Genomic DNA, 18,187 nt, shown 5'->3' on the forward strand with positions numbered 1-18,187 from the left:
CAGGGGATGGCTGTGACTCCGTCCAGAATCTCCGGTGGAGAAAAAACTCTGCAGTGCTTTACACTGTCAGCACATTGCAGTCACCTCTCAGAGAATATGTGTGTGTGTGTGTGAGTGTGAGTGTGAGTGTGGGTGTGTGTGTGTGTGAGTGTGTGAGTGTGTGAGTGTGTGTGTATGTGTGTGTGAGTGTGTGTGTATGTGTGTGTGGGTGTGTGTGTATGTGTGTGTGGGTGTGTGTGTGTGTGTGTGTGTGTGTGTGTGTGTGTGTGTGTGTGTGTGCGTGTGAGTGTGTGTGAGTGTGTGTGTGAGTGTGTGTGTGTGTGAGTGTGTGCGTGCGTGCGTGTAAGTGTGTGCGTGCGTGCGTGTGAGTGTGTGTGTGACCTGTGAATGGAAGCATTTACTTTTTATTGATTCACTTTTGTGTTTTTTTTCTTCCCTCTTTCACAGCTGAACAATTTCACTCCAAAGAAATAATTCCAACCAATTGCCGATAATTGAGAAAGATGGCAGCCATATTGGCAGGGGTCAAAGGTCGCGGGCTCCGGGCTGATTGCCAGCTGTGGCTGGGTCAGGACAAATTTGTTATTAATAGCCCGAGCTGTCGGGGGCAATGACTGTCAGGGGCAGGCGTCCGCACTGGAGGCCAGCGCTCGTCTATCCAGCCGGAGGAAGGGAGGATCACAGCCCCAGTCGTCCTCTGACATTTACCAGCTCTGAGAGCCCATGTTAGCGGACGGCAGCTCAGACGAGTGAGCAGCCAGGTAGGCAGGCTGTGGACGGGTGTGGCTGGCTGTATGGAGTCAGGTAGGCAGGCTGTGGACGGGTGCAGCTGGCTGTATGGAGTCAGGTAGGCAGGCTGTGGACGGGTGTGGCTGGTGAAGGAGTCAGGTATGCAGCTGTTGGACGGGGGCAAGCTGGCTGTGGAGTCAGGTAGCAGGCTGTGAGACCGGTGTGGCTGGCTTATGAGCCAGGTGCAGCTTGCCACAGGTGTCTGCTGTAGTTAGGGTCTAAGTAGGCAGCTGTGGTCGGTGGGCACTGGCTGTATTATGCCGGTAGGCATGGCTGTGGACAAGGTGTGGTCTGGCAGTATGGTAATCAGGTTAGCAGGTGTGACAGGTGTGGACTAGCGTGAGTCAGGTGGCACTGTGGACCGGTGTGCTGCTGTATGGGTTCAGGTAGGCAGCTGTGCCGGGGTTAGTTCACTTTGGTGTTTGGAGCCTGGTAGGAGGTCTGCCATGCTGTAAGGTAAATGGATGGCTGTATGGAGTCAGGTAGGCAGGCTGTGGACGGTGTGGCTGGCTGTTGGAGTCAGGTAGGCAGGCTGTGGACGGGGGTGGCTGGCTGTATGGAGCCAGGTAGGCAGGCTGTGGACGGGTGTGGCTGGCTGTATGGAGTCAGGTAGGCAGGCTGTGGACGGGTGTGGCTGGCTGTATGGAGTCAGGTAGGCAGGCTGTGGACGGGTGTGGCTGGCTGTATGGAGTCAGGTAGGCAGGCTGTGGACGGATGTGGCTGGCTGTATGGAGTCAGGTAGGCAGGCTGTGGATGGTTGTGGCTGGCTGTATGGAGTCAGGTAGGCAGGCTGTGGACGGGTGTGGCTGGCTGTATGGAGCCAGGTAGGCAGGCTGTGGACGGGTGTGGCTGGCTATTTTGTGACCGTTTGGTCTTTGGTCCATCCTCCAGCACCGGCCTTTTGCCTCTCCTCCAAAAGACAGGGCAGCTCAGAGCCGTAAAACCCCCACCCACTATCACAGACTCTAGCCAATCATGTCTGTTCACGTTTGTTCAACATCGGCTCTAGCCCAATCATCATAGCCGAATCTATGATTCAAACATTAAATTTAAGACCAGGGAAAGCTGTTAAAAAGCGAGAGGAGGTGTGTGTGTGTGTGTGTGTGTGTGTGTGAGATACGTCACACTTCCTCAAGCCGCATCTCCGAGAATCTGACCAATGACTATGCTGCCACATCCGCGGTGCGGCCAATCACAGCTGGAGTAAGTGCTGCTCCTCGGACGGTAAGAGGAGAGAGTGACCTTCAGGATCTGAGAGCATGGCTTCCAGGCCTGCTCCTCCTTCAGTTCTGTTTGTTTGTTTTAGAAATGGCCCCTCTCTCTCCACGCTGGAGACCATCCTGAGATCGTTTCCCCCCCCCCGAACGGCTGAATCCCATAAAAACTTGGAGTCGGCTGAATCCGGCGACGGATGATTTCAGACCTGGCGCGGTCACGGGTCCCAGTCTGGGGAGGAACCTTTCAGCACAACAAAAAAAAAAACGGGAAAGAGAAATCGCAACACTAATCGCACAAGACTGCCATTTCTCATTCGTAAGTGGTGTACCGTAGATTAAGATCTTACAAGTGCATTTAAATTTGGACTGGGTGGTTCCCTCATATAATTCTGCCGGACTTGGCAACACACACAAGCGCACTCACGGACGTAAAAGCAACCAAAATACAAACAGCCAATTAGCTGCTAGCATTTATTTCATGTGCCGCTGGTTGAGTCATAGAAAACTTCCATAGCTTGGACACACCCACCCCCTGAGACACCATACCCCCCCCCCCTCCAACAATGATCTGTACTCTTACCCCCCCCCTTCCCCAGCCCGGCCACGCCTACTTTGCCACAGAGGCTCCTCCCCTCCACCTGTTCTCGCCAAACCGCACCACACCCCGGGTGACCTCTCCCAACATCGGGGGGCAGAACACAGCATTTCCTCAGCCTCTCTTACCCTTCAGACACCGGTGCAGTTTCCGCACACCATGGACCTGTCTTCACCAGTCAGAAAGAAGAAAAAAAACCCCCTTGATCCATGCGGTGTAGGCATGCTGGTTAGTGCCGGGTTTCATCTGACCTTCTCAGGCCACAGCTGTGCTCCATTCAGAGTGTTTCAGAAAACGGACTTTCGGTTGCATCATAAGGATGTGTGTGGGGAGAGGGGGTTGAGCGGTGAGCAAGCCGTCGCTAGGGGAACTGCCCATCGCCATGACTACAGATACAGCTTTAGCACTCTTTTGGGGGAAAGCGCGCCCGATATTGATGAGTCATGGAGGCACGCAGGCTGAATTCTCCCTGATCATCTACGCTCAGCTTTTCCACCAGCGCCATTAACCCTTCGAAGGGGAGGTTTTTCGGAATGTTTCTTCCGAAATTCCAAAGTCTTGTCTCGCGCCAAATGTGTGACAGTGTTCATAACCCTGCCTGCTGTTACAACTCTGTTACAACTCTGCCCGCTGTTACAACTCTGTTACAACTCTGCCCACTGTTACAACTCTGTTACAACCCTGCCTGCTGTTACAACTCTGTTACAACTCTGCCCGCTGATACAGCTCTGTTACAACCCTGCCTGCTGATACAGCTCTGTTACAACCCTGCCTGCTGTTATAACTCTGTTACAACCCTGCCTGCTGTTATAACTCTGTTACAACCCTGCCTGCTGTTACAACTCTGTTACAAACCTGCCTCGTGTGTCTTATACTCATGTTACAACCCCTGATAGCTGTTAATACGTCTGTTACAAACCTTATGCACGTGTTCAACAAATTTGTTATATACCTGACTGCCTGTTAAACTCTGTTACCACTGACCATGCTGCTAAATCTGTTACAACCCTGCCTGCTGTTACAGTTGGTTACAACCCGCCTGTGTTATACCTGTTACAACCCTGCCTGCTGTTACAACTCTGTTACAACCCTGCCTGCTGTTATAACTCTGTTACAACCCTGCCTGCTGTTACAACTCTGTTACAACCCTGCCTGCTGTTACAACTCTGTTACAACCCTGCCTGCTGTTACAACTCTGTTACAACCCTGCCTGCTGGTACAACTCATTTTGCAAAGCACTTAGTCCTACAAGGTTTATGTAGTCTTATGTAGTCTACAAATTTAGAACAAGAAAACCCAACAAAAATGAAAAGTATTTGAATAATGAGTATGTGTCAGCCTTGTGCATGTGCACACAAATTTCCCAGGTCATTTTTATAACTGTGAACTTGCCTTTAAAAAAAATGATTAGCTCTTATCTGATACAACATGCTATAGCTAAATATCTTACACATGCCTGTCACTGTTATCTGTTCAGACAGTTTGTTTTGGTTTTGGCAAGTCATCCGATGAGATTAAACCTGTATGCCAAAAGAAATGCAGGCGAAGAAGATATCCGACAGCCTGCGATGTTCACACAGAGATAAACGCCTCTCTACTGGGCCCTCACTGCGTTTGGGAAGGAGCCAGCCAGGCTGCACTTCATTTCCACAGTTGTGCTAGTCTTTTCCCTGACTTAAACACACAACCCAAACATTCTGGTCTTAAACACACAACCCAAACATTCTGGTCTTAAACACACAACCCAAACATTCTGGTCTTAAACACACAACCCAAACATTCTGGTCTTAAACACACAACTCAAACACACTGCCTTAAACACACAATGCAAACATACTGCTTTTAAACACGCAACCCAAACGTACTGGTGTTAAACACACAACCCAAACATTCTGGTCTTAAACACACAACCCAAACATACTGGGGGGCGGGGGGGGGAGGGGGGTAAGTGTAGTTTAGCTGGTCAGTGTTGGGGGGTAAGTGTTGTTTAGCTGATCAGAGTTGGAGGGGGGGTAAGTGTAGTTTAGCTGGTCAGTGTTGGGGGGTAAGTGTTGTTTAGCTGATCAGGGCTGGAGGGGGGGTAAGTGTAGTTTAGCTGGTCAGTGTTGGGGGGTAAGTGTAGTTTAGCTGGTCAGTGTTGGGGGGTAAGTGTAGTTTAGCTGATCAGAGTTGGAGGGGGGGTAAGTGTAGTTTAGCTGGTCAGTGTTGGGGGGTAAGTGTTGTTTAGCTGATCAGAGTTGGAGGGGGGTAAGTGTAGTTTAGCTGGTCAGTGTTGGGGGGTAAGTGTTGTTTAGCTGATCAGGGTTGGAGGGGGGGTAAGTGTAGTTTAGCTGGTCAGTGTTGGGGGGTAAGTGTAGTTTAGCTGGTCAGAGTTGGAGGGGGGGTAAGTGTAGTTTAGCTGGTCAGTGTTGGGGGGTAAGTGTTGTTTAGCTGATCAGAGTTGGAGGGGGGGTAAGTGTAGTTTAGCTGGTCAGTGTTGGAGGGTAAGTGTTGTTTAGCTGATCAGGGTTGGAGGGGGGTAAGTGTAGTTTAGCTGGTCAGTGTTGGGGGGTAAGTGTAGTTTAGCTGGTCAGTGTTGGGGGGTGAGTGTAGTTTAGCTGGTCAGTGTTGGGGGGTAAGTGTAGTTTAGCTGATCAGGGCTGGAGGGGGGTAAGTGTAGTTTAGCTGGTCAGTGTTGGAGGGATTGGTGAGTGTAGTTTAGCTGGTCAGTGTTGGGGGGATTGGTGAGTGTAGTTTAGCTGGTCAGTGTTGGGGGGTAAGTGTTGTTTAGCTGATCAGAGTTGGAGGGGGGGTAAGTGTAGTTTAGCTGGTCAGTGTTGGGGGGTAAGTGTAGTTTAGCTGGTCAGAGTTGGAGGGGGGGTAAGTGTAGTTTAGCTGGTCAGTGTTGGGGGGTAAGTGTTGTTTAGCTGATCAGAGTTGGAGGGGGGGTAAGTGTAGTTTAGCTGGTCAGTGTTGGGGGGTAAGTGTTGTTTAGCTGATCAGGGTTGGAGGGGGGGTAAGTGTAGTTTAGCTGGTCAGTGTTGGGGGGTAAGTGTAGTTTAGCTGGTCAGTGTTGGGGGGTAAGTGTTGTTTAGCTGATCAGAGTTGGAGGGGGGTAAGTGTAGTTTAGCTGGTCAGTGTTGGGGGGTAAGTGTTGTTTAGCTGATCAGAGTTGGAGGGGGGGTAAGTGTAGTTTAGCTGGTCAGTGTTGGAGGGATTGGTGAGTGTAGTTTAGCTGGTCAGTGTTGGTGGGATTGGTGAGTGTAGTTTAGCTGGTCAGTGTTGGGGGGATTGGTGAGTGTAGTTTAGCTGGTCAGTGTTGGGGGGTAAGTGTTGTTTAGCTGATCAGGGCTGGAGGGGGGTAAGCGTAGTTTAGCTGATGAAGCTGTTCACATACCTTCTTTCCAACAACGCACAAAAGCCAAAAGGGACTCATTTACACTTCTCCTAAACCAGTCCTGTCTATACACTCTGCCCAAAACCAGAGAGAACCCATTTACCCCCCACCCAGCCAGTCCTGTCTACACACTCTGCCCCAAACCAGAGAGGACCCATTTACCCTCCACCCAGCTAGTCCTGTCTACACGCTCCACCCAAACCAGAGAGGACCCATTTACACCCCCACCTCCATCTGACCCTAACAGGACCTTTCTGTGCTCCCCTGTTTTATTATTTTCTCTCTCTCTCTCTCTGTCTCAGAACCCCCCTTGCGGGGACACTTTGAGGAGAATCCCAGACCCATCGGAGGTCTCAGTCTGCTGGACCCATCAGGGCCCGCGCCTGCTCACCCCCGTCGCCGGGGAGACCATCGCCCGGGTAATTTCCATAAATATAAAACGCGCATCGTTTTTTCCGCTTCGGAATGGCGGGGCCCGAGGGGGACATCGCCCTGTGATGCATGCGCCATGGCATTCGCAGCCCATAATAATTTACCTGCAAATGGAGTTCTGGATTCCCCATGATTCATCTCCGCGTTTCGCGTTCTCGTCCGCCGGCTTGTGGAAGCAATCGAGGGCGGCGGAATTTAAAATGGCCCCCAACGGTTCCATACATCACCTGCTCTGGCAGGACGGTGCTTAATCACTCCCGCTGACAACCGCAAGCCAAACTGATCACAGAGAATCGCATTTGGACAGAGAATATGCCAGTTTCCACCTGGACCTCATGCTTGCTTCCATTCGTCCTATCATTTCCATAATCTTTTTGTTTTTCCCTCAATGGTGCCATGTAATTATATTAATTGCAATGTAATAATTTAGATCCCTAGATAATAATAATTACACATTTCTTTGACAGAGTTAGATCCCTTATTGTAATAATAAAGACGTGTTTTTACACTCTCAGAAAAAGGGTATGGTAGGGGTCAATTTTTGTTCTTGAAGGCACAGCTCTTGTTAATGTTCTCTCTCTGGGTCATATAGATCTGAAAGCTATAATAGGTGTACCTTTGAATGACAAGCCTTTGGAACCCTATAGGTACATTTTTTGCACAATTGTTTTCTGACAACGTATGATGTAGAGGCAATGTGCAGTGTTGCACGAATTTACAGTTGCTTCCTTATCGCTGTTGTTCAAAATTTTATTTGGGTTCTTCATGTAGGCTACCGCAACACAGAGTGCGATTGGTGCTCTGTGTCAGAGCAGCTGGCTTTATTGGTTTTATATCATGTATAACTTACGTAATTATCTTTATAGTGGCTTCAGGAAATTTTAACAACAACACAGAAAATCCTGGCACAGATACGCAATGTATAGTCATAGTTGAAAAAAAAAGCACTCTTTGGGCCCAGCAAAATTCTTTTACAGACCGGGTTTAAGCACAGGGCCCGTGAGTTCATTTCCAAGCTCTTCAGAGAATTTAAAGGTTCGCTTGAACTGGTCGAGTCTCAGGCATCTTGAAGAGCAAAGCTTCCTACGCTAATAAAATGGATACATTGAATAGCGGAGTCACGGGCCATTTGCTGCGAAAGAGCCCTTTTCTGCGAATCCTGTCTGCGTCTTGGCAGAGCTTTCTCGAAATCCAGTCCCTGGCACGATTAACTCCGCAAGGAGGCACGGGTCAGGGAATGACTCCTTCCCCAAATCAAAAGGTTCCTTTTATGGGATGTTCATCTCTGCCAGCTACGGGAGTCAATGAGACAGAAAGGAGGAGGGGGAGAGAAAGAGACAGAGAAAGAGAGGGGAGAGAGAAAGTGGAGAGGGGGAGAGGACAGAGAAAGAGGGAAAGGAAGGAGGAAGAGGCACACACTGAGAGAGGGGGGGAGAGAGAGATAGACCATGTGACAAAGGGAGCATCCACATAAATATTATACAAATTACTTCCATAGTTGTTAGTTATTTGGTTAACTTACCGGTACATTATTTATTTATTTGTTTAGAACTGTAAAAAAAAACATTCAGGAACACTTTACGACACGTCATTTACTAAATGTGATTTACTCAATGTTCAACCACTGTCAAGATGTGAACGTACAACACTGTACAGTACATAATAAGTGCATTTTGGAATGTGCTTATTCAGGAACAATTTACCACATGTTTATGAATGCTAAGCAAGCACTACTGAGGTGGGAACATATGTGCACTGTATGCGCTAAGTGGGCTACATTTTGGAATGTGGAATTTTACGATTTTCACATTCCGGGAACATACAAACTTTTGCATACGTTTTCTCAAGTCATTGAGATGTGATTTTCAAAATGTCACATTAAAAGTAATTGCAAAATGTTCAATATATTTTACATTTCAGTATAAAAGCACCAGTTGTCCTTGGACTTTTGCAGAAAATAACAAATTAAACGTCGTAATGGTACTTTGGTAATGTGAGTATGTGATGAAAATGTAAAAATTATAAATACAGTACAGAGCTGCGTGTTCTGCACAAATCCTTTCTCTGTCCATCATTCCACCACCTTTTCATTCATGAATTTTGCTTATGGATCCAAATAAAATATTAACACATTTTTACATGAAAGTTGAGAGGTTCCTGCAAACACAGGGTGTTAGAGGAAGCTGTGTTTACTGAAATTATTTATTTAGTTCCTTTGACACTTGAGGCATGCCAGGAATTTCAGAGACTGGCAACCAGATACCCATTTGGGCAAAAACGGAGGAACTAAAATCATTTTTTAACGTACTGTAAAGGCAGTGTATCCTAAATAATGCATGCTAATGAGTTCTGTTTTAAAATGAGCTGTTGGTGAATAGTTTTAAATCTGCTCAGAGGACGAGAACGAGGTATAAATGATGTGTTTAATGTGCCCAGTGAGGGTGATTATTCCTTCTGTTAAAAGTGGAGAATCCTTGAATAGAAGCAGACACAACTGCTTTAAAACGCTGAAGCTGCCAGGAAGCTGTCCAACTTGATCACAGGTTCCAGAGGTCCTCATAATGTCTGTGTGTCACCTTCCACTTACCCTTCTACACACACACACACACTCCTACATACACACATAAACACACACACACATATACACACACAGAGACTCCTACACACACAAACACACACACAGACAACTACACACATACACACACACAGAGACTCCTACACACACACACACACACATTACTTACATTACTTATAGCATTAGCAGACCTCTTATCCAGAGCGACTACACAACTTTTACTTAGCACTTACATTATCCATTTATACAGCTGGATAAACTGAAGCATGCAGGTTAGTACTTGCTCAAGTACAACGCAGTGTCCTACCGGGATTCGAACCTCGACCTTTGTTACAAGCCAGTTCTACCACTGCCACACCGACACACACACACACAAACACATACACACACACACGCACACTCCTACATACACACATAAACACACACACACACATATACACACACAGAGACTCCTACACACACAAACAACTACACACACATACACACACAGACTCCTACACACACACACAGACTCCTACACACACACACACACTTACACACTGCTACACACACACATGCACACACACACTCCTACACACATGCACACACACACACACCCATACACACTGCTACACACACACTCCTACATCCACACACATACACACACACACACACACACACACACACACACACACAAACAGATACTGCTACACACACACTCCTACATCCACACACACACACACATACATACTGCTACACACACACACACACTCACACACTGCTACACACACACACACACACACATAAGTAATATTCCTCTAAGGGAGAGATTTATAAAACGGCAGTGTCCTGTTTCTCATCTCTGATTGGCTGATTACGGTTCATAATCGCGGGGCGGGCAGTCACAGACCGGCGCAGCCTACATCGAACCGCACGCTTCCGCTACACTCTTCCGCCGAGTGCCCCGTCCCACAAGTCAGCCCCCTACCCACTCACCCCGTTACCCACCAAGTCAGCCCCCGTCCCCACAGTCAACTCCCGTTACCCGCACCGGCAGCAGCCCGTACCCCCAAGTCACCCGTTACCCCGCTCAATACCCACGTACCCGCGACCGCCAGTCACTCCTTACCCCCACGACCGCAGTCAACCCCGTTACCGCGACGCCAATCAGCCCCGTACCCAACGCCAAGTCAGCCCCCGTTACCCCGGCGACCGCCAAGTCAGCCCCCCGTTACCCCCGGCACCGCCAAGTCAGCCCCCCGTTACCCCGCGACCGCCAACCAACCCCGTACCCCGCGACCGCCAAGTCAGCCCCCCGTTACCCCGGCGACCGCCAAGTCAGCCCCCCGTTACCCCCGCGACCGCCAAGTCAGCCCCCCGTTACCCCCGGCGACCGCCAAGTCAGCCCCCCGTTACCCCGCGACGCCAAGTCACCCCCGTTACCCCGCGACCGCCAAGTCAGTCCCCGTTACCCCGCCACCGCCAAGTCAGCCCCCCTTTACCCCCGCCACCGCCAAGTCAGCCCCCGTTTGGCCTGAGTTTCCCAGAACTGCGTAAGAGCGTCCGTCTGCGGAGGAGAGGACGCTACGCTAATGTCTTTAGCATCCCGGCCGGCCCGCTCCCGCTCTAAATCACCGCCCGCCGGGCCGCGCGGCTGCTTTAGCGCTAAACGGACCGCGGCCGGGCCGCGAGCCAGCCGGCGCCGCCACGGCAACAAACGCCCCGCGCAGTCTCCACGGCGACCAGCGTGACAGGCCGTCTCCACGGCGAGCGGCGTGACGCGGCGGCGTGGTTCCGCGGGGAGACAGCGCACGGGCGCGGGTCGGTCTGAGGACTCGTACCCGGGACTCCCGCCAGGCCGGGGCAGGGGCGGGGCTGGGGGCGGGGCTTGCTGTGACGTGGGGAGCAGAACCCAAAGCCTGCCACTGTTTAAAGGATCAGGATCTGCAAATGGACTGTGTCAGTAACACCGTAAATCACTTAGGCTGTTTTGTTTTTTTTGTTTTTTTTCTCCTGAAGGCTGAGTCACTAAGGCACTTTTTCAGGGCTGGGTACCACCCCGGATCATAGAGGTTATGCCTTTCTGCTGAGAGGTCATTGTAAAATGCTTCACTGAATCTAGAATCTGCTGCACATCTTGTGCGTATGCCTGTACAGTACTTTCGATGGCAGTTCTGTCTGATTGGTATAGTCAGGGCTCCACGCTGACTTTTTTTTTTTTCCAAGGAGCACATGTGTTCTTCAGTTGAAAAGTATTAGGGGCACAGTAATGCATCCCAATCAGGAGATTATTTTCCAGCAAGCACACATGGAACAGATGCTCTTAAAATGGGAGCACTGTACACTGATAGTCTATGAAACATTCAGAAAGGTCTATGAATTGAGTTTCAGAAAGGTCTATGAATTGAGTGAGTGAGCATGAGAGAGAAAGAGAGTGAGAGAGAGCTAGTGAATGAGTGAGTGAGTGTAAGAGAGAGAGAGAGAGAGAGAGAGAGGTTTTTGCTTAGTCATACCAGACTAAAGCTTTTAAGATTTCACAATCAAGGACAGAATTTACAAGAGAAAAAAGGTGTAAGATGGACCCACTTTTGATGACCTGGCCATTTTGAATAATTTCTCAGATTGTTAGCCATGGCATCGCTCCGGTGAAAATTCTACCCTGGTTCCATCCAGGTTATAAACTGGTCCAGCTGGTTTGGAGATGGTGGTTGAGTTAGCAACCATGCCAGCAAGACCAAGTCCTCCTGGTGGGCCAGCTTTGGTACAGACATCAGACCATCACCAAAGTCCGAATGGCATCCAGCAGGAGCAGAAGCTGGTTCCATCTCAGGCAGGTAGCAGGGCACTCCTCCAGGGCTAGGCTGGGATTTCCTCCGGGGCTGGATTCCTCAGTGTGTCCCTCTGGATCAAGCTACGCAAACTGAGCCTTGGGGCTAACCTCGTGCCGGGGAAGACTCCGTTTCCCAGAGGCACCGGCAGCCGTCTAGAGCCCAGCTGCCTCCTGGGAAATGCTTCAGACAGAGAGGGAGTGTAGCGTGAGAGAGTAGCGGTCTGCTGTGGAGCACACAACACACAGAGCCTCGTGTAAACATGCTATAAGCATGCTAACCGCGCTAGCGTGTTCTGACCCCAACGGGAACCTGGAGTCCGTTATAAAACAGCAGCCCAAGGGAAAGGAGGCGTTTGTTTAGATGCACAAAGAATGTGGCAGTATTTGAAGAGAACTTTGTTTGTATTCTGTAATGTGGACAAATTACTAAAAAGAGAAATCATGTACACACACACACACACACACACACACAAACACACATGCACACACACACACGCGCGCACTCACACACACACACACACACACACACATGCACACACACACACACTCACACACACACGTACACATGCACACACTCACACAATACGAACACACACACACACACACACACCTACATACACACACACAACCATACACACTCACACATGCACACACACACACACACACACACATACATACACACACACCTATACACACACACACACACACCTACACACACTCACACACATACTCTCATACACATTCTCACACACACACACACACACACACACACACACCTGTACACTTACGCAGACACACATACACACAGACACACTCACTTGAGTAAGTGAGATAATGAAGACAGAAGAATGATCATTATGGAAATAATGCGCAGAACGATCAGAGGTTCCCTAACTAAACCCTGAAGCAATTCAGCTCCAATCAAGCAAGACAAACACAACGTTGTTTAACTGATAACACTTCAAGAAAAGTGGTGTATATGTGTGTGAGTGTGCAGGTGTGTGCGTGTGTGTGGTGTGTGTGTGTGTGTGTGTGAGTGTGTGCATGTGGGAACATTTGTGTGTGTGTGTGGTGTGTGTGTGTGTGTGTGTGCCTGTATCTGTGAGTTTGTGTTTATGTGGGTGGGTGGGCGGATGACAGACACTCAGAAATAAATAGAAAATGAGAGTATAAAATTGAGGAGTTGTAAATGACTACTTTGAAATGAACCACTGAAGGGACATTAAAATCTGTATTCCACAAAGGTCACTGACTAAGAAGTGTTCTTCACCCAAAAACCAGAGAACGCTTAGACATGCCACAGCAATGCAATTACCATGTTGCCAGTCGGCCTAGACCAGAAAACTGTCTGTGTCCATTTTTATTCATTCGGAATATCTTTATTTAACTGCACCCAAGAGCTCCACAGCCTGTAACCAGGGAAACCAGTTTATCCTGGGAATTTTTCTCACCTGCAGTTCAGTCATCCCACAGCAAGGGGTCGATAGAGGCTTCTTGTCAAGTATCACATTGCCTCTCCCCAGTATTGTACATCAATTCCCACTAACTGCACGAAGAAGGATTGACAGCAGTGTTACCACATCCTGCTCTCTGTGCGTATGACCGCACATGCCTGTACGTAGCGGACACTTTTCTTAGCAGTAGGAAGTACACATAAATGAATGCAATTACAATACCTGCACGAATCTTAAGACGTCTTATAACAATGAAACAGTGTACAGTTGCGTAGGCTTATTATAAAAAAATAAAAATAAAAAAAACAAACATATAAACTCAAATGAAATAATGGATGTTTTAAACTTGGACCGTTTTATAATTTGCAATCAGCTAGTTCAGACAGACAATACTTATCAAGCCCTGGAATCCAGTGGCAGTTTTGTCTAGTTTTATGGCCAAGCCTAAAACTTGTTCTTACGTGTTCCATAGAAGAACCATGCAACATTAATAACGAACTAATTTCTGTTGCTTTGCAGGGTTTAAAATCTAAGTGATTAATAGTAAAGTTGATATAAATGGCCTATCGCTACTTTTTAGAAATTGCTTGTCCAAATTCCAGTCATGAGTGTTACAGTGTGAGCTTTATATGTTAAAAGGACTGCATTTGGCATCAGGACTTTTTTTTCTAGTCAGTATCTTAGATCAGCACTACTCTCTTCTTCACCTGTACAGCATTGCATTGTGGGATTTCCTTCTTGATGGAAACTTGCATTTTATACCTTTGGCAGGAGGGAGAAAAAATGAGTGAGTCTGCCTCTCCTTCCATAATTCGAAACCGTGTGCCGCTTGGTACAACTGCCATAATTCATCTGGGCATTTTGGGGATACCCCACTTGAAGCAAGGGAAGGGGACATGAGGTGGAAACAGAAAAGGGCCCTAGATCAGCAGTTATACTCTGAGTTGCCTTGTCAGAATGAGACCTGACCTGGGATCAGTTTGGTCTTGAAGCTCATAATGGATGAGGTTAGGATATACACAAGCAAAATGGACCTTAGAGTAGCGCTCCTGCTGTACTCTGAGGTGCTTTATGAATACTGACTCAGGGCTTCATGAACATAGGCCCAGAGCCTTATGAATACTGGCTCAGGGCTTTATGAATACTGGCTCAGGGCTTTATGAATACTGGCTCAGGGCTTTATGAACACAGGCTCAGGGCTTTATGAATACTGGCTCAGGGCTTTATGAACACAGGCTCAGGGCTTTATGAATACTGGCTCAGGGCTTTATGAACACAGGTTCAGAGCTTCATGAATACAGGCTCAGGGCTTGTTTTCACCTCCTTAGGGTTATTTTTGGAAACGGGATGTTAATAGAAATTTGATTGATGCCACATATTTAGTCCTGAAATTGGAGCCGTTTCCCTGAAAAGCCGCAAGTCGTTATTTTCTTGTTCTTGTACGGCTGCTGCCTCTCATTTTTCCACCCATGTCTGCAGTCTTAAAAACAGACTCACTTTTACCTTTTCTGAAATTGTAGCGGCTCAATAAAAACGTCCCCTTATCTTTCCTTAGCGAATAAATTCTGACCTCGCAATCCACGCAAAAGAAAGAAAAGCAGTGTGCACTGAATTTGGGTTGGGGGGGGGGGGGTAAAAAGGTAGAGGTACTGGGAGTGGGGGTGTGGGTGAAGTCCCCGCCTCTCCTCGATGTTAAAATAGCACCGGGGGAATTTGTGAGAACAACCTGGGAGTCAGCATCGCCAACAAAAGCCAAGGTGTCCTGGGACCGGGCCAACTTCCTTTCTGCCGTTAAAAAAAGCGTCCCAGTCTGGCGTCCTCCCTGCCGCTGAGGTCACGGGCGCGGTGAAGAGGGGCCGTCGCGTCGGCGGAGGAAAATACCGCGGAGGCTCGGAACGCGTCACGCCGCGCCGCCCGAAAACAAACCCGTCGGCGAAAACGACGAAAAGCGCACGTGAAACTGGGAAACCACTCGAGGGTGTTATCTGGACTTCTGGCTCGGGGTCTGCTTCAAAAAAAGACAAGGAAGAGAAGAGAAGGAAGGGGGGGAAAAAAAAGGGATAAATGATTTCACGTTCATCTGCGGTTTACGTTTCAAGCGTGAACGTTACGCGACGGCGTCTGTCGTCAGCGGGAAATTCCGAGCCTGCCAGGATTCGTCGGGACTCGCGGAACTCTCGGAAAAGGTGCGCGATCGCGGCGGCTGGCGGCTGGCGGGTACCTCAGAGGTGAGACCTGCGTCCCGCTCCTCTCCCGAGGCGGAGGGTTCAGCGTGAGTGCCGCGTCGCGTCGGCGCGTTTTAAAAACCCGCCGGGGTGAAGGAAAGCGCCGGAGGAGAAGCAGGGGCTGTGTGCTGTGTCCTGTGGAGAGTCGGCTGCTGAACAGCGATAGCTCACATTAGCGCGCGCGGGCTTGGCCAGTGGCCCCGCGGTCGGAGCGGCTGCCCTGTGATCGCGGGGCTGCGGCCCACCGAGGCTCTGGAAAAGCGGGAACATATTCGCTCATATAGGTACCCTGTCCCAGCACCCTCTAACCCCCTCAGTCTTAGTCCTGAAGGGCTACTCACCCCTGTAGGGCCACAGTTCCTACAGGGCAACTGAACCCAGGTCCTATTGGGCGGAGCTTCCTGTCGGGTGTCGCAAACCTCACCTTGTAGAGTCACATGCCTGCCAGGCAACTTAGCCCTGGTCCCGAAGGGTCAGTGGTGACAGTTGGGCCTCCTGGTCCTGGAGGGTCAGAGGTGACTGTTGGGCCTCCTGGTCCTAGAGGGTCAGTGGTGACAGTTGGAGCTCCTGGTCCTGGAGGGTCAGAGGTGACTGTTGGGCCTCCTGGTCCTGCAGGGTCAGAGGTGACTGTAGGGCCTCCTGGTCCTGGAGGGTCAGTGATGACAGTTGGAGCTCCTGGTCCTGGAGGGTCAGAGGTGACTGTAGGGCCTCCTGCTCCTGGAGGGTCAGAGGTGACTGTTGGGCCTCCTGCTCCTGGAGGGTCAGAGGGGACTGTTGGGCCTCCTGCTCCTGGAGGGTCAGAGGGGACTGTTGGGCCTCCTGCTCCTGGAGGGTCAGAGGTGACTGTTGGGCCTCCTGGTCCAGGCCTTTGTTTGGTGGCATGCCACAGAGAGGAACACATTTTAACATCAGAGCCATCAATGGAAACAATAAGCATACTCATCCACGTAACTGCACATGTACCATCTGCTGCGGTAAAGGCAACGGACAGTTAAAGCAGTGATCGTCGGTTTGTCTAACTCAGCTGGCGGGGCAGGTTTGTATCTCGGCCAGACCTGGGCCAGACCTGGGCCAGACCCAGGCCAGGCACACATGATGCGCTAGGGCCAGGCAGGCAGGGGCTAGTAAGTGCTTAGACCTGCTTAAGTGGCCTGCCCTTTAAAAAAGACACCCATTAGTACAAAGAGAGACGGAATAATAAACAATAAACACAGGTCCACCTGGTTTCCAGAAAACTTCCCCACCCAGGGAAGGGGGGAGGGGGGGTTTAGTTGCCCAGGTAACAGATTTGTAAGAATCTTCCGCAAGTACCCAAAGCTTCCCTCTCAGAGGCACACACACACACACACACAGGCAGGTAAAATAGCTTTAAAAAGTTAATAAATATAAGAATAATAAAAGAATAAATAAATAGAAAATACTGGGTCGTGATGAAGTCATTCCCCCTGAGCCACGTTCAGAATCGTCCTCTCTCTGCAGGCTCATCCAGTCGCCCCGGTAACTGAGTCAGACTCCTTAATGGTCCAGAGTACTCCGGCCCCTTTCACTCTTTCCAACCACCCCCCCCCCCCCCCCCCATCCCCCACACCCCCACCTCATCCCCGGGACCGACTCCTATTTGAGGTAGTGGTGAAGGACGTGGGTGTGGGCATGGGTGAGAAGTGTGTGCGTGGCGTTTTAGTGGTGTGTTGTCTGCCTCATTCTCTCCCTGAGCAAACAGGACATCGACTGGTATTATTGAAAAGATTCATAATGGCATTACACAATATGTAATAAGACATGTAAGACAAGATATGCAATTGCTATAAATCTCTAACATTCTCCACCTCTCTACCTGTACAACCTTCACAGTGAGAAATAGCCTGTCGAGTGAGAACCAGTATAATCAGTGTGAAACAGCCTGTACAGTGTGAAACAGTATAATCAGTGTGAATTAGCCTGTAGAGTGAGAACCAGTATAATCAGTGTGAAATAGCCTGTAGAGTGAGAACCAGTATAATTAGTGTGAATTAGCCTGAACAGCGTGAAACAGTCTACACAGTGTGAAACAGCCTGTACAGTGTGAAACAGTCTACACAGTATGAAAGAGTCTGTATAGTGTGAAACAGTCTACACAGTGTGAAACAGCCTGTACAGCATGTGTCTGTTTGACAGTTTTTGGTCTGTCTGTTCCTCAGATTTACCACTTCACCTCTCATCCACTACAGAAGAGAATAATTTAATCCCAGAGCTGTCTTTTATATGAGGCGTGTGCGACATGCTTGGAGACGTAACGGGCGAGTGATTGACAGCTGGCCCCATAAACATGTCAGCGAAGGGAGGGCGGGGGGGTCGGGGGGGGGGGTGGAGTGGCTCATCTCCACGGTCTCTGAAACGCTAGCTCCTCTGCCAGGTGAGCAGGACTGGAGGAAAGAGAAGTGAATCAGTCATCAGGATGGGACTGCCCCCCCACCCCCCCATCCCCCCCGCCCCGCCCTACATCGCAACTGTCACACCGTTACAGCTTTCTGTGGATAAAGACTACGACTCGAGACTTGAAGAAAAAAAGAAACAGAAAAAATTGACACATTGCAGTTTTCCTCACACCCCTCGTCACCACGGTAACGTCACCACGGTAACGTCCGCAGGCAGCCATATTTCAGCTCGGCGCACCTGGAGGGGGGGGTTATTTTTACCTGTGACAGAGGATGTGCTCACCTGTCTGCTTCCGCTCGG

At 49.5% G+C, this 18,187-nt stretch overlaps 1 protein-coding gene across 1 annotated transcript; it reads left to right on the plus strand.

Moving 5' to 3' along the window:
- The first annotated feature begins 1,058 nt into the window (after window positions 1-1,058).
- LOC135248640 (uncharacterized) lies at window positions 1,059-10,501 on the plus strand. Its single transcript, XM_064323459.1, has 4 exons — window positions 1,059-1,073; window positions 2,603-2,674; window positions 6,280-6,396; window positions 9,995-10,501. The coding sequence occupies exons 1-4, from the start codon at window positions 1,059-1,061 to the stop codon at window positions 10,499-10,501; spliced, it is 711 nt and encodes a 236-aa protein (XP_064179529.1).
- Window positions 10,502-18,187: the final 7,686 nt, after the last annotated feature.

Source organism: Anguilla rostrata, chromosome 2 (assembly GCF_018555375.3).
Source record: "Anguilla rostrata isolate EN2019 chromosome 2, ASM1855537v3, whole genome shotgun sequence".
Classification (NCBI taxonomy): Eukaryota; Metazoa; Chordata; class Actinopteri; order Anguilliformes; family Anguillidae; genus Anguilla; species Anguilla rostrata.